At 45.5% G+C, this 17,460-nt stretch overlaps 1 protein-coding gene across 1 annotated transcript in view; it reads right to left on the bottom strand.

The window, feature by feature from the left end:
- The window catches only part of CLTC (clathrin heavy chain), a 90,836-nt gene that overhangs the window by 23,177 nt on the left and 50,199 nt on the right, over window positions 1–17,460 (bottom strand). The window contains exons 7-14 of the mRNA XM_056864882.1: window positions 14,837–15,034; window positions 12,486–12,686; window positions 10,242–10,394; window positions 9,418–9,540; window positions 7,219–7,356; window positions 6,381–6,545; window positions 6,024–6,204; window positions 3,803–3,966 (exon numbers count right to left, since the gene is read on the bottom strand). Of these exons, the coding sequence (XP_056720860.1) occupies window positions 3,803–3,966; window positions 6,024–6,204; window positions 6,381–6,545; window positions 7,219–7,356; window positions 9,418–9,540; window positions 10,242–10,394; window positions 12,486–12,686; window positions 14,837–15,034 (1,323 nt within the window). The remainder of the gene's footprint in view (window positions 1–3,802; window positions 3,967–6,023; window positions 6,205–6,380; window positions 6,546–7,218; window positions 7,357–9,417; window positions 9,541–10,241; window positions 10,395–12,485; window positions 12,687–14,836; window positions 15,035–17,460) is intronic.

Here is a 17,460-nt window from a genome sequence, read left to right as displayed (position 1 = left end):
AAGGAAAACTGAACAAGCCAAGCTGAACTGTCACAGTGAAAAGCAAACTGGTGATGAGAGGAATCGGGATTGGGGAACAGTCAAGGTTTCCAATCAGCTTCAAATAAGATAATTTTCACTTTAAGGCCTCGGACCACAAACATTTCTTCCTACTCTAAGCTCCTACAGTGGGAGGGGAAAAGCAAGTCCAGCCCAGCCAACCACTTCTTGGCATGCTCACACTTACAAACAACGTTACGAAATAAACACAGAACAACAGGGGATTACAAGCCTATGCTAGGCTTCAGCATTGGTGAACTGCAACTGCTATTTTGAAGTGTGCAGGATCAACTCTGGGATTGCAACAGCTGGAACAAATTGAAGGCGGGTGAGAGGCCTGTGCAGGTTACTTGGCCCTTCCTTTCATCCCTTCCCATCAGGCCTGCCTCGTCGCCAGTAGTGAGCAACAGCAGCCCGGATGACCAGCTGCGAAGATGTGCAAGTTGGGAGAGAACAGGCCGTTCCTTGCCCTCACACTGGACCTTTAACATGTCATCATGGTGGCTAGCAGGGCTGGCTCCAGGGTTTTGCCCCTGCCTCCTCTGCCCACCACCAGGCACTCCTGCCCTCCTTCCCTCCATCCCACCTGCTTGCATGTCACAGAATCATAGAGTTGGAAGGGACCACCAGGGCCATCTAGTCCAACCCCCTGCACAATGCAGGAAATTCACAACTACCCCCCCAACACACACACCCAATGACCCCTACTCCATGGCCATAAGATGGCCAAGATGCCCTCCCTCTCATCATCTGCTTAAGGTCATAGAATCAGCATTGCTGACAGATGGCCATCTAGCCTCTGCTTAAAAACCTCCTGGGAAGGAGGGCTCACCACCTCCCGAGGAAGCTCGTTCCACTAGGAACCGCTCTAACTGTTGGAAATTATTTTGTTTTAATTTCAACCCATTGGTTCTTGTCCGACCTTCTGGGACAACAGAAAACAACTTGGCACATGTCATTACCTTGCCTGCTCACAAGCACTCCCGCTGCCCATGCTCACAGCTGCCTGCAGATTTCTCCCAGTGGCACTGAGCAGGGTGTGCAGCAGGGAGCGTGGGTGGCAGAGTGCTAGCAAGCGACTGGGCAGGGAGTGGCGGGAGCTGTGGACCATGTCAGAAACCTTGGGCTCCGGCAGCTACCCCAGCTCAGGGTATACTGATGCCGGTCCTGCTGGCTAGAAACCTGTGGGTTTAGACTGGCTTAATCTGAACTAAAAGCAGAGCCTGTTGAGAGATGGGATGCAGCTACGTCTTGCAGTCCTTCCTTCATAAAGTCAAAGCAGCTTACGTGGCATTCTCAAGGGTTCTCCCATCCGCACACTGACCTGATTTAGACCGCCTTCACTTCAGCAAGGCTATATCCCAGGACCCCAATTCACTTATGGACCAAAGCCGAGGGGGGACAAAATCTCAAGCCAGCTTTAACTGACTAAGTGCACAAACCGTTCACACTCAAAGGTTATGTAAGAGTTCCCCCTCCCCAGAGAGCCTCGCTAAACTCACTATGGAGTCCTTTGTAACCCCACCACAGCTGACACTGCCCAAGACCTAAACACAAGACGGGAATCAACCAGAGCTGTGTGTGTGTGTCTGGAAGAGATTAAGTGGTCCTAATAACACCAGTTATTCTTTTAAGGGGAGAGATTGTACCAATGAAATAATTCAATGCAACACCTAGAAATGCAAGATTAAGTATCATTTCTCTTTGCATGTAGGCTCAAAGGAGGAGCACTAAGGGGGAAATCAAGTCAACCATATGAACAGTTTTCAGCAATGCAAATCCCAGGATCTAATCCTATACACAGAGAGGACATTGAAGGATTTAAGAGATTTGGGGAAACCTATACTGGGAGAGTTACCTGGTACATGTCCTGAACATTCCAAAGACACAAGGAACAGCACAAAAGACAATAGGCTCATCAGGAAATGCTTGTCACACAACTGAAAATTGCTGATCACAGACTATCCTCAAAGACAACTATTACAAAGCCATCCGCAACTCACAGTCCCTTCCTCCCCCCACCCCCACCCGGGCCTATGCTGTCTGTCAACTGCCGTCAAGTCACTTCCGACTCATGGCGACCCTATGAGTCAACGTCCTCCAAAATGCCCTATCTTTAACAGCCTTGCTAAGGTCTTGCAAACTGAGGGCTGTGGCTTCCTTTATAGAATCAATCCATCTCTTGTTGGGTCTTCCTCCTTTCCTGCTACCTTCAACTTTTCCTAGCATGATTGTCTTTTCCAGTGACTCTTCTCATAATGTGACCAAAGTACGATAGCCTCAGTTTAATCATTTTAGCTTCTAGGGTCAGGTCAGGCTAGATTTGATCTATAACCCACTGATTTGTTTTTGGGCAGTCCATGGTATCCGTTAACACTCCTCCAACACCACATTCCAAAGGAATCTACTTTCTTCCTATCAGCTTTCTTCATTGTCCAGTTTTCGCACCCATACATAGTAACAGGGAATATGATGGCATGAATTAACTTGATCTTGGTTGCCAGTGACACATCCTTACACTTAAGAATATTTTCTAGCTCCTTCAAGGCTGCCCTTCTCAGTCTCAACCTCCTTCTGATTTCTTGGCTGCAGTCTCCCTTTTGGTTGATGATGGAGCCAAGGAATAGAAAGCACTATTCTAGCAAGATCCTTACCGATGTTTTCTAGGACAGCAACCATGACAGATACCACAGATGCCGGCTTTATGCAACAGAAGCAACAAGTGTTGCTTAAATATTTGGCAGCACTAATAGAGGTGTTCAGCCCCAAGTGCACACAAGGCAAGAGAGGTCCCCAGACAAGGAGAAGGACATCTTGTGGTTACACATAAGGGACCTTCCCCAAGGTTTCTATCAGGCTAGTCATCATATACCACTGTTATGAACTTTCAACTTTCAACATTCCCGCCGAACAGTCAAATATATCAATGAGAAGAACTTTGTCATTCAGCAACGTACTGAAGACTCTTGTTTTACAGATCACTATCTTCATCTATGAAGGCTCAGGTATAGCTCTAGGCCAAATCCATGGTTTCTTTCTTTCAGTTCTGGGAAGAAATCATGACCCTGTTCCAGGGATCAGGAAAGTGAATCCAAAGTTTATGAGCCAGGCCGGGGCACACTGTTCTGACACAAGAGAACTGCTCAACATTCTGTAATAAAAAAGCTCCCAATAAAAGCACACCACATCTACTTGGATAGGAGCTGGCCCGTTTCATCTAGGCGTGGTTTACAGCTCTGCCCTTGCCTCGTTCCAATCAGCCTCCTGCTAAGAACAAGTCACTCCCCTGCATTTCTGCAATGCAAGCAAACTACCACTGCAAATCACAACAGCACTTCCTGCCCCCAGAGGACAATGCCAGTTGCCTCTCTCCATGTGTCTCTGGCGTGGGTCTGCCTTCTGTCAATCAAGAGGCCCGTTTAAATCATGCAGAAACATGATTTATGAGCTTTAAATGTAAACCCACCCCGCTTGGAGAGCTGAATGACGGGCTTGCAGTTTTAATTCAGGAAGTATTTGCCAAAAGAGTTTGAGTGACACTTACGCAGGGCTTTGCTATAGTGTCACTGAGAAGCCACTGCCATTTCAACACCCCCGGGGTGCTTCTGATGTGGCAAGAAAGTTTCTTTCAGCATGCCGGGAATACAGCTATCAGTCTGGTTGGGTGTACTATGAACAGTCTCCACCACCAATCGATGAGGGAATCATCAGCAACCAGTAGTAAGAAGGGCCTGGAGCCAAGGGGACTCTCACAGCCTTTTACCTTGAGGAAGTTCTTTACACGCTCTGGGTCATAGCAGTTGCTCTCTCTGCAAATTCTTTCCACCTCTTTAATCTGGCCTGTTTTGCAAGCGGCTTGGATGTATTTGAAGTGCACATCAGGGTCCTGGCTGAAGTTGACAATAGAGCCCAGGAAATAGAAGAGACCTGAAGAAGGAAAAAATATATGTAAGGATTAGAAATAAAGTTAGTCAGTATTACTAGTGTAGGATTTAAGTCATTTTAGTTCAGACCCCACAGTTGAATTTTTTTCAGGGATCATAGAGTGGGAAGGGGCCATACAGGCCATGTAGTCCAACCCCTGCTTAATGCAGGATCAGCCGAGCAGTGGTTCTCAACCTTTTTTGCTCCATTCCCTCCTTTCACCATTATTCAGAATATAATTCCCCACTTCCCAAGATAGTCTAACTAAATAAAAAATTTTTTTTTTAAAAAAACTAAAATTGTACAGATTATAGATAATCTACAGGACATCACACTTTGCTGAATAGTAGACCCAATTCCCCCTCTGGAACCCTAAAATCCCCCTTATTGAGAACTCATTACTAGAGCATCCCTGACAAGTGCTTGTCCAGCCTCTGCTTAAAGACTGCCAGTGAGGGGGAGCTCACCACCTCCCTAGGCAGCCGATTCCACTGTCGAACAACTCTTACTGTTAAAAATTTTTTCCTAATATCTAGCAGGTACCTTTCCACCCGCAATTTAAACCCATTATTGCGAGTCCTACCCTCTGCTGCCAACAGGAACAGCTCCCTGCCCTCCTCTAAGTGGAAGCCCTTCAAATACTTAGAGAGAGCAATCACGTCCCCACTCAACCTCCTCCTCTCCACACTAAACTTCCCCAACTCCCTCAGCCTTTCCTCATAGGGCTTGGTCTCCAGGCCCCTGATCATCCTCGTTGCTCTCCTCTGCACCTGCTGCATCACTTCTTACAAAGCAGTTCCCTCTAACAAAGATCCCCACAGTACCACTGATTCCAAGGACAGAGTTAAACATGGGCTCAAAAAGCTTTCCCATTGACCTCACCGAGGCTTGCAAGCTTTCAAAGCAGAGAAAGGCCGGAGGGAGTATTTCATGCCAGCTCCCTTCACAAGGACCTTGTGGCAGAGTTAGTCATTCTGAAGAGCACACAGCCGGCCACATATCTGCCAAGCACAGCTCCGTGCTCTCTGAGCTCTTGGCAAAGGGGTCACTCCAGCCAAGCAAAGAGAGGACAACGGCTGTCAGTGGCAGAACTCACATGTGCAACTGCCATGTCAGATAAGCATCCCACAAACTCAAGAGGAAAGCACCACTAAGGGAAAGGGGTCCCCAAGCTGAATAGCCTTGGAAAATTTATTTTGCTGCAGAAGACATGGCAAAATTAGAATTCTGGCTTATACCACTACCTTAAAAGGGAGAAGTCTGCCTGAGTACTGTGGAGGCCCTGGCCTTTCATGCCTACCAACAGAGTCTCTGCCACTGACTTTCCCACTCTGTCCTGAAAGATCACTCTCATCACCTACTCTCTGGCACAATCCCCCCCAGTGAAGCTCACTGTTCTCTCCTTTTGAATTTGAGCCAAGAAGGCAAAGGAGATGGAGCATTATTCCTCTTTAAAGGCAACTTCTCTGTCAAGGAGGCTCTCTTTTATCTAATATTTTTAAAAGAAAATATTTCCTGCTTTTTCAACCAGACTGCCCAAAGCAGTTCACTGTAATTGTAAAATGCATTGTTCTGGTTTTTTTTTTTTTTTTTAAATAATAATAATAATTAAAGCCATAAGACAAATGGACCTGTAGGCAACACAAAATGGGGAGAGAAAAGATTGGAAAAAAATTCAAAATGCTGAGAGGCAAGAGACCCCGGAAACAATAACTCACCTCCTCCCAGATGGGAGGACGTGAGAGAGGAGGCAGTTCAGAAGGGCACATCGGAGCTGAGCCAGGGAGGTCATGTAACGGTGTCTTCACATCCATCTCCTTCCTCTTCTTGACTCAGCCAAGGAACAGCTGGCCTTTCATGGATGCTCTAGAAGGCATCCGCTTCCCTGATCAACCCCACCCTCAGCTACAGCAGACAAAAGCTGAGCATCTGTGGTGGGCTGGGCTGCTCCAGGAACTGTTCACACCCACTGAAGGCCAACCAAGCACCAGTGACAAGATGCCTCTTTCCTGCATCGACTCTGCCAGTCAGCGTTGAGCAGAGACGTCTAGCTGCCTTACCTTCGAAGCTCTTGAAAGACTCAAAGAGCTCAATTAGCGATTGTGTTGAAAGCTGCTCATGGTACTTGGAAGCAACCTGGACACATATCTGCAAGTTCTGGCGGATGTTAGCGGAAAGCATTGCACGCAGACACTCCAGGGAGTCCTCAACAGACAAGGAGCCGAAGTAGTTCACCAACCACTGAAGGTTAACAAAAGACACAAGTGAGCCAGTGCCTCAGATTTTGATTTCCTTTGTACCCGGGATAAGCATCCAAGGCAACTGCACTGGAACCGGAGGGGAATTAGTGACACGATGCCAACCAGCCAGCTACGGAAACAGTTTCACACACACACACCAGACTGCAGGCACCGTACCTCAGGGTTGAGAAGGTGAGTGTGAACCACTGCACGCTTGATGTCATACAGGTCTGTGAAGTGTTCCAATGCTCTCTGGAGAAGGCCAGCTTTCTCACACAGCTGGGCGATGTGGGCCCGGTCATAGTGAGTGAACATCTGGTTCCCTAAAATGGCATCGGCAACCTGGAGAGAGAGATTGAGCAATCAAGCAGGGCTCGTCTTAAGTTTTAGAACTTCAGCCCAAGGCAAGAGACGTCGCTGGACAAATGATGCAGGCGGCCAGTCACACAGCAACGCCAGCCTCCCATAGCCCCTCCCCACTACAGGCTCCAGGAGGATGAAGCTCAGTTTTAAGCACCCAAGCCTTCAGTGGCAAAACCGGCAAGCCAAAGAGCAGGGCCCTTTTGGTGGCGGTTTCATTCAGTGAAATGTGAGCAAACTGAGGAAGGCTGTTGCACATGATCACTCATGATTTTTTAAAAAAACCAGCTTCTGTTTCAGAAGGCTTTGGGGACAAATGAATGCTACTTAGGGTTACTTTAAATCTCTTGATAGTTCATTGCTTTCAAACTCCAATATTTCTTTTTTTATAATTAACTGAAGTCTTCAGACTCAGCATTTCCATGTGAAATTAAAGACTTCCAAGTGGTGTGCATGCTTTCAGAGTACACCAGTAAGCAATTAAATCTTCCTTTCAAACCCCACAGCACTTCTGAATCTAAGTGCCATCTAAAGCTGCTGCCGCCCCCACCAAGACACAGTTGGGAAATGTGGTTGCGAGACCCGGGGTGCCAGCCTCACCAACCACCAAGCTTCACAGCCAAACCCCCACTCCACAAGAGGTGTGGGGACTTACCTGAGGGGCATGCATGAGGTTCATTTCGAGCAAGCGGGTCTGCAAGGGCCCCTCGGAGGGGCGGTTGTTTTTCAGTGCATCCAAGAGGAAGGCCGTGCACTGCTGGATCAGGTTGTACTCCATGAACACGTCCACTATCTGAAAGAGAAAAAGGACTTTGCTTTAGCGCCCACTGTACTCCTCCCACCACAGGGCATGTTAAGACAGACATTGTCTGTAAATACTTTATGTATTTACTATTATGTAAAATAAATATTAAACCACACACAAAAAAACAGATGCTGCACCATTTGTTCTGAATACGTTTCCAAAATGCGCACAACACCCATGAGGGTTCACTGTGGGATTCCACTTACCCAAAGCCCCTTCTTTCATCATTGCCCCCAGCACATCTCACCATTTGCTTCTGTGGCTTAGACAAGAACACAGACTTCTATCTAAAGGCAATCCACACCACCAAAATATTGCCTTTAAACATCCTCCCACCCCCATCCAAGCATGAAGCATTTCCTACTACATAACCACCACCCCCGCAACAACAGATCCAGCACGCAAGGGGGCCTTTCTTAAGTGATCAGGGAGGGAAACTGTATACAGCTGTTTCTTTTTTCCCCTTTTATGCCATAAATGACAGATGTATGTGGGGGGAATAACTATATATGGATATCTGCAAAGCTACCAAGCTTCTTCAGAACTTACAACCATTAAAAATGACAATCTACACAGCATATTTGGTAGCTGCTTGCCCCCTACATGCTTTAACACATCTAACCACCTGTTCATGGAGTAACGCAATACGCATTAGCAGTAAGCTATGTTAACTCCCCTCCCTTCCCCAAGAGAGGATTATAGCATTTATCATCATTGGTTACAAGACAAGAGTTGTCTTGCACAGGGGAAGAAAAGGCTACACACAGGCCAGAAGACATCTTAGCAGCTTTATTAAAGATTAGGATGCAAATGAGACCCAGAACAAAGATTCAACACTTAGATGTCTGTTACCAAATTAAGAACTATTATCTCAGCTCTCAGAATCACAGCCTCCCCCATCCCTTCTGTTACATTACACTCTCTTTGGTTATACCTCTTCTTCCTGTTCTAAGATTAGGACAATACAAAGCAGAACAGAACACAGGTAAAAAACAACAACACATTCATACATCCAGTCTAGAGTCTAACATATTGCCCTCCTCAAAGTTACCTACTGTTACATTCCTCAGTTAACGGAATTATACAACCACAATTAGAGAGGTTCTTACTGGAGGAGAAATAGGCTCTTGTGTTGAAAACCCCCCCCCACTAAAAACGAGGAATAGATTCCATCAAATGGTTCACCTCTCCCCATCCTCAAATGCCGCCTTTTCACACAACTGTGGTAGCCAAGTAAGAGAATTCCCAGCGTGCGTCACAAATCCTGAGTATTGCAGATCCTTTATGCTTCTCCGATACAATGCCCTGCCTTCTACGTTCTTAGATGGGAAATATAACAAACTCCCACAGGAAGCATGCATTTGTAAACAAGGTGCACTCGAAACCTTGGAACATGTTATTCGAATGCAAACTTGAATGATCATATACGCACAACATCACTGATCCCATTACTTGTAGATTGCCCTAGAGCTTTGAGGAAACAACGTCTTCAGCTTTTATTATCAGATACAATAGATAATTTAACCAATGGAGTGGCCAGATTTGCTTGACTAGCAATTAAAATAAGGCAGAGCTGGATGAAATCTATGCAATAGCCAAGGAAGCAGGGGACCTTTACTGCCTGGAACTTTTTAGACTAGTTTTATATTAATCTTACGAATATATATGACTGGATTATTTTTGTAATGATTGTGTTATTTTAAGTATTGTAATTTTAGCCAAATTTTGTCTACATGCTCTACTGTTCATCAAGCAATTCTGTAATCCTGTCTTATTTGATGGTGTATGACCGTAAATAAAAATTATTATTAATATTATCATTATGAATTCCCAGTGTTTACTTCAGTCATGGCCTTGTGTATCATAACCACACACTTGTCTTATTTAGGACTACGTTTGTGGAAATAGGATCTCTGAATTTATTCTTTAGATCCTGAAGACTTCATGAAAAAAATACTTCGGTCCCTTTTGCCTATGAACTAATGCAAGCAGGCTTTTTGAGACAAGGGACTCTTTAAACAGAACGGCTCATTCACACTCAACACTTACTTGGGTAATATCGGCAAGAGGTTCCTCGTCCTGGACCAGCATTTGGGCAAACTGCTGCCCTTGGTCTGGGCTAATGCGCATAACGTTCCTCAGGAGGAAAATCCAGTCAGGAGTGTAGCCAACCTAGGAGGAAATTTTATTCAAAAAAATTGTAAATTCAACTGTAAATTGGTAGTATTCAAAAACACACAGGTATAGGCTAATAATTCACTTATGTCAATATTTTATATACATATAAAATAATCCTATAAGGTTGCACATGTGCAAAAAAAGGGGGGGCATCATAAGCTTTTCAAGCCTCAGCGGTCCAGAGAGGAGAGAGACTCACGGCATTCCAACCATTTCTATGCCACAGACATGAACCCACAGAAGAGTTTACATGAACACCCACCACTTGCCCCTTTCCACTATAAGCAAGACTTTTCCAGGTCGCTTCCCCTTCCTCACAGCATTAGGTCTTCTGTTCTTTCAGCCTTTGTTCCTCAGAAGCACCAGGAAGCCAATGCATCGCACCTTTCAAGCCCAGCCCTTAGCCACCACCGAGTGTTACCAACAGGCCGGGGCCAGCTAACCATACTGCTCACGTAGGCGAAGGCTGCAGGAGCATGTTGCCCTGTAATAAAACCTGCCCTCCTGAACAGCTACACTACAACCAAGGACATCTGCTCCTGAACGAAGCAACGTTAGTCACACGTTTCTTTTTAGATTCCAGGCACACCAAAACCCATTGAGGCCTGCCACTGCCAGCATCTTCAGCAACGCTCCTGGGTCATCTGAAGGCTTGTGAGCCCCCGACGGATACAACCTGAACAGCAGCAAATCACCTTCTTCGCATATAACACGATCTTCTGAACTTGTCCAGTTTCCGCAAAGCACTGGATGACCTTGTTGGGGACGTTAGCCCTCAGGTAGACACTGAGAGCCAGCGTTGGGTCCACAGACTTCACTATATCTCCCAATTCTTCAGAGCATTCAAGCTGTTAAAAAACAACACAAATCATTAAAGGTCTGGATTCTGCAGCATGGAGGAGCTCCTGCGCTGCAGAGAATTCTGAGGCCTGTTGTACAACGCTGTGATTGCTGGACTCACACAGGATCCTTACTTGGGCAGTGAGCTGCCACCGTCTCAAGAACCCTACTTTCTCTGACCCACCGCAAAAGGACTGCTTGCACTTATTGGACATGCACCGAAGGGTAACTCTGTGGAGACGCCTGTCCAATGTCGGCAGGCTCCTCAACACAGCAAAGCAAGCGGCTTCACGCCACAAGGGCTGAGGTGCTCAGAGCCACCAGTGCTGTTTCATTGTTTTCTACTGATATGGTATTATTTTTCTTCTATACTCTGTATCCTGCCTAATACCATATGCTCATTCAATTTTAGTAATCCTAGTTCTAGTACCTTGCTAATTAGACATCTCCCCATATTGACTACTGATCTACATACACCGTGCTTACACAGTAGCTCATGTGGACTACTATCTGTTTATCCTGTGTAATTTGTGTCTCTGATTCAATAAAGGAAGCCACGGACCTCAATTTGCAAAACCTGAGCAAGGCTGTTAAGGATGGGATGTTTTGGAGGACATTGATTCATAGGGTTGCCATGAGTCGGAAGCGACTTGACGGCACTTAACGTACACACAATTTGAGTCTCAGTGAGTAAGGCCAACTATAAATACCGTAAATACAATAATCAGATCAACTGAGCACGCATGGCTTAGAACCCACCCAGACTTTTTACAAGTATGCACACTATTGAGGGAATTTGGTCATGGGGAGGGGGGTTTCCAGGGGTCTGCCATTTACTCATCTTCACTGAGGAATAAGCTCCTAAAGCACTCAGTTGTGGCCATCTGAAAACCAATGTTTTAAAGTCAGCCGAAGCATGCTTTGGCAGACTGCTGGAGACACATACAGGCCCCAGGTTCTTAGCAAGGGCTGTGAGTACACAGGATACAGTACTGTATTAAGCACAAAATTCAGTTGGAGAGTGTTCTTCATTCGCAGCTATTAGCCTGAACAGCTGCAATAAATCACAACTATTAAAGGGTGTAGGCAGCAAGTGGCAAAAGCTCAAAAGGTGGCAGAGCTTCTGAGCAAAACGACCTCTCATTGTCTGTGGGCAGGAATCAGTGCTATGCCTTGCTCCTTGACAAGATGCAAAGCTACAAGGCAGAGCCGTAAATGCATAAACTCTCTTGCAGAATTTAGCTCTTCCTATTAGAGTTATGGTTGGTTCCCCCACCCCCTCACCCCCTTTGAGGGGCATGTAGCCCTTTTTATACCAAGGCAGAAGCACTGGCATCCGAAAGAGGAGGGGAGAAAAGATCCAGTGAGTGACTCATGCCCCGTATTCACTTGGGGTCTGCTTACACAGAGGGCCCCCTATTAGCTGAGCACAAGACACAGCTTTATGGGTGTGGAACCTTTGCTCAACACCTCCCATGACAAGGTAAAGAAGAAGAAGAAGATTGGTTTTTATATGCCAACTTTTTCTACCACTTTTTATATGCCAACTTTTTCTACCACTTAAGGGAGAATCAAACTGGCTTACGATCACCTTCCCTTCCCCTCCCCACAACAGACACCCTGTGAGGTAGGTGGGGCTAAAAGAGCTATAAGAGCTGTGACTAGTCCAAGGTCACCCAGCTGGCTTCATGTATAGGAGTGGGGAAACAAATCCAGTTCAGCAGATTAGCCTCCGCTGCTCATGTGGAGGAGTGGGGAATCAAACCCGGTTGTCTAGATCAGAGTCCACCACTCCAAACCACTGCTCTTAACCACTATACCACGCTGACTCCACGCTGGCAAGAGCCACTTAGTTCCACACCAGCCACCAATCAAAGGCTAACCAGAACGCTGACATTTGCAAGGCACACAGCCTATTGCTAGTTGGCATCCGTGCACAGAGCGAGACAGACAAGCCTGGCAGAGGGGAAGAACCATGCCCTCTCATAAGATAAAACAGGATAAAATAGGATTACTAAGCCAAGCCCTCTCATAAGATAAAACACTCAGTTAGCCATTGAGGATGCCAGGGGCCCACACAACCAGCCACTGTGCCTTACCTTGTCTTCCTTGAGCCATTTCTCCAAGAGCTGCTTGCGTCCTTGCTGGAGCACCGGCCTGCAGAGTTCTAGGGATTCGTACTTGTTCAGCTGACCTTGGTCTAACAGGATTCCAAAATACTGGAGCAGGGGAGAAGTCTGCCCAGGCTGTGCTGTCACGCTCTGGAACCGGCGGATGGTGTCTGGGGTACGCAAAATTCCCTTTAAAGAGAACCGAATAAAATGCAACTCACTCATCCTTGGGAGCTCAAATGGAGATTCCAACTGAGAGACGCAATCTCACCAGCTTTAGCACTTCCTAACCAATTATGCTCAGGCTCATCTGTCCTCATCGGGATGTAATTCTTCAGCACCAGTTCTGCCCATCTCTAGATGACCTGTGTGCACGTAGAATTGCTCTGCAGAGCTAGGTGCAATTTAGTTTATGGAAATGTTCCTCAGATGCCCTCTAGTCAGCTGCAGCGGCACCCCTTTCTAATCTAGAAGGTCTACACCTCTGTTGTCCATGCCCTGTTTGTGAAAGCAACCCTGAAGCTTTAAATTTGTTCAGAATACAGCAACCATGAAAGTTTGTGGTGTGAACTGCAGGGTGCATATATAAACCTATTTCTGAGCTGCAATGTCATCTTCCTTCCAGGCTAAATTCCACATGCAGGCCATTGCCATTAGAACTCTTCAGAGCCTCGACCAATATATCTGAGCATCCATCTTCTTCCATATCACAAAGATGGGCAGAAGATAATTTGGCAATGGTTCTATGGCATCAAGCCTGTGGGCAGTTCTTTCAAGTTGCAGCCCCAGACTATGGAACCAGTTGTTTGCTGAACTACATGGAACCCAGGCTCCATTTTTAAAGAGGCTTTGAATACTCAGACCTTTAATGTCTAATGCGATTGGACTGACTCATTGCTGAATTTGATTTTGGGTTATGGTGTTGTACAATGACCAATTTTAAATGAACAGCTTTAAAGGGCAATTAAGTATTTCTATTTGCAACTTGCTTGTAGACACCCCCCCCCCGAAGAGTATCTAATTTCCTAAAATAAATACCATTTGGAAAAAACAGGAAACGGGTTGCAAGACACTTTCGAGAACATACGGTCCTTTAAATTTCATTAAAAAACAGCTATTGAAGACTTAAACATTAATGACCTGCTTAGCAGCTAAGGAAGATTTGTTCCTTTATTTCTATCCTGCCTTTCTCCCCAATGGCGACCCAAAGCAGCTGACATCATTCTCCTTGACTCCATGTTATCCTCACAACCACCCTGTGAGACAGACTAGGATACCAGCGTGTCACTGACCCAGAAAGCTTCCATGGGAGAGGGGAATTCAACTGGACAAAACTGGGGTGGGGGGGAGGGAAAATGGGAACGATTCAATCTAAAAATAAAGTTGGGTACCCAAAAGGTTGGGTGGAAAAGAACTTAATAAAGCTACAAAATATATTTATTATAAAGCGCTCGTGTATATTATTAAAGGCAAGCCCATATGGCAACAAATACAAGGTTGATAATCTAAAACCACATGCCAAACATGGTTTCAGCCCCCAGACCTTCATTTACTAGGGCCCTAGTAAAACATATTATGCACACATACACATAAATCAACAAATAAAAACGATTTTGAAAGCCTAGGTACGTATTTCAATATGTATTCCAAATGCACTCTTTGCCTATGACATCAGATTATTAAAATATGCCTTGAATTGCAAAAGCACACATCCGAGGAACGTAGTCTATTTCCTTCGTGACCGGGCTGACCTTATATTCAAAATGTACACCACAGTATCAACCAAACAGGCATGTAGTTTTAGATTATCAACCTCGTATTTGTTGCCATATGGGTTCGTTTTTAATATTATGCATGAGCGCTTTATAAAGTTTTACTGAGTTCTTTTCCACCCAACCTTTGGGTACCCAATGGCGGGAATTCAAGCCTTGGTCTCCCGGATCTTAGTCTGACACACTAACTCCTGCAGCACATTGGCTCTCATATATGTAACTGGCTGATGCAGCAAAAGACTATTAGTCCACCAAACTCACTCTGGTCTATGCTGCACCTCAACCATCAGGCAGGGGTCTTTCCCAGTATCTGCAGCTCAAGGGCTTGCAACTGGAGACTCAGCTGACTTTCCGCAAGCAACACAGGTGCTCTACCACTGTTATATGGCCCCTCTAAAACTAAAGGACAACAAACTCCTATTGATTTCCAAGCGCCTGCCCGGAACAACCTGGTGTTGACACCAAGTTCAGGCGCACTGGGAACATCAAGCCAACTGAAACAAAAACAACACAACCCTACCATATAGCACAGACACCGCAAAATGTCCTTTCAACCGTTTGCCTCACCTTTGGGGCATTTGCTGCAACTTTTGCTGCTTCCGAGTAGCTTCCTTGGGCAAAAAGTGCATTGAACTTCCGGGCAAAGAGTTCTTCGGCACCCGCAAGGTTGTTACGGACGGCCATGCGCAGGGCCAGGTCAGGGTTCTGCAGCACGTTTGTGATGTAAGGAATGATGTTCTCTTCCTCTACGCACACAGACAACACCTGGGTGGGAGGCAGGAGAATGCCGTTAAGTGACAGAGGACATGTTTTGAGATCAAGAACCATGCGTTCAAGAACCACTGAGATCAAGAACCTGGAGCCCACCCCCAATCAAAGGAGACAATAGTGAGCTGGCAGACCGACAGTCTAACTCAGTAAGGCAGCTGCTCATGAATTTATGCATGTATGTGTGTTAAGTGCCGTCAAGTCACTTCCGACTTATGGCAAAACCATGAATTGTGTGTGTGAAGTGCCTTCAAGTCGCAGCCGACTTATGGCGACCCCTTTGGGGGTTTTCATGGCAAGAGACTAACAGAGGTGGTTTGCCAGTGCCTTCCTCTAAAACCATGAATTAATGACCTCCAAAACATCCTATTGTTAATAGCCTCGCTCAGGTCTTGCAAACTGAGGGCTGCAGCTTCCTTGATTGAATCAATCCAACTCATGTTGAGTCTTCCTCTTTTCTTGCTGCCTTCAGCTTTCCCTAGCATTATTGTCTTTTCCAGTGACTCTTGTCTTCTCATAATGTGACCAGAGTATGATAGCCTCAGTTTAGTCATTTTAGCTTCTAGGGAGAGTTCAGGCTTGATTTGATCTAGAACTCACTTATCTGTCTTTTTTGGCAGTCCTTGGTATCAGTAAAACTCTCCTGCTGCACCACATTTCAAAATGAATCAACTTTCTTCCTGTCAGCTTTCTTCATTGTCCAACTTTCGCACCCATACAGAGTAATGGTGAATGCTACGGTATGAGTTGTGAATGAGACCTTTAAAATGAGACCTTCAAAAACATGTTAACCAGCCACTTTGTTCTGTGCAACTGTTCTGGACCGGTGACAGATGTCTTTCTGTGTTGGTCCATGGACTTTTGAAGGCTAGACAGAGCAATGTGGATCTTCAGGTCTCCAGCAATGAGTCATCTACAGCTATTATGGTTGTAGATGGATGGTGCTGAGTTGTTTTCTGTTGCCCCAGAAGGTTGGAACAGAACCAACAGGTTGAAATTAAATCAAAAGAGTTTCCTTCTAGTCATTACGAAGAATTTTCTAACAGTTAGAGCGGTTCCTCAGGGGAACAGGCTTCCTCGGGAGGTGGTAAGCCCTCCTTCCCAGGAGGTTTTTAAGTAGATGGCCATCTGTCAGCAATGCTGATTCTATGGCCTTAAGCAGATGATGAGAGGGAGGGCATCTTGGCCATCTTCTGGGCACGGAGCAGGAATCACTGGGTGTGTGTGGAGGAGGTAGTTGTGAATTTCATGCATTGTGCAGGGGGCTGGACTAGATGACCTTCCAACTATGATTCTATGATTATGCTCAGAAGAACACAACTTCTCTAATTTGGACACAGGAATCCTATTGTTGTTTACTCTGCTGACAGCAGTGCTCAGGTGGATGTCCTATCCTTTCAGGTCAGATGTGCCTGTTGTTCCAGACCTCAAGCGTGCAAGACTAGCTATATGTTCCACTGGCTACACAATATCACAGTGCTGCACCAGAGAAGTGTTGTACGCCTCTTTTCTGGTGAAGAGGCAACCTCTCTGCAGCACCTTGGTGAACAATTACACACATAAAGACACAATCTCATTGATTAACCAGATTTTTCCAGAAGATATAACAGCCTTATTTCACCATTGTTTGACAACAAGTTATTTCCTATGGGATCAAGAATTTTATGAACAGATTGATGGAGTAGCTATGGGAAGTCCACTCAGTCCAGTAATAGCAAACTTTTACATGGAATATTTTGAAAAGACAGCATTAGAATCAGCACCTTACAAACCTACAGTCTGGTTCAGGTTCGTAGATGATACATTTACCATTTGGAGCCATGGTGAAGAAAAATTAATGGACTTTCTAAACCATCTTAATAATATCCATCCAAACATTCAGTTTACCATGGAAAAGGAAATTGAGGGTAAACTCCCATTTCTTGATACCCTTGTCATCCGTAAATCAAACCTTCAGTTAGGTCACAAGGTCTACCGGAAACCAACTCACACAGATCGCTACTTACACAAAAACTCCAACCACCACCCCCGACAGAAAAGAGGAATAATCAAAACATTAATGGACCGTGCAAGACGGATCTGTGAACCACAGTTTCTCAAGGAAGAAACTAACCATCTAAATCACGCACTGCTAGCAAACGGCTACTCCAAGAATGAAATCAGAAGGGCCATTGAACCAAACAAAAATCAGAAAACTCAAGAAAAACAGTCTCCCATAGGAAAGGTATTCTTGCCATTTATTAAAGGAGTCACTGATAGGATGGAGAAACTTTTGAAAAAACATAACCTACAAACAGTGTTTAAACCCACCAAGAAAATACAACAAATGCTACGATCAGCAAAAGACAAAAGAGACCCCCTCACCTCTGCAGGAGTATATCGTATACCTTGCAGCTGTGGAGAAGTTTACATCGGGACCACAA

Source organism: Euleptes europaea, chromosome 19, assembly GCF_029931775.1.
Source record: "Euleptes europaea isolate rEulEur1 chromosome 19, rEulEur1.hap1, whole genome shotgun sequence".
Classification (NCBI taxonomy): Eukaryota; Metazoa; Chordata; class Lepidosauria; order Squamata; family Sphaerodactylidae; genus Euleptes; species Euleptes europaea.
Note: the sequence above shows the minus strand (reverse complement) of the source record. Positions and strands in the feature narration are given on the sequence as shown.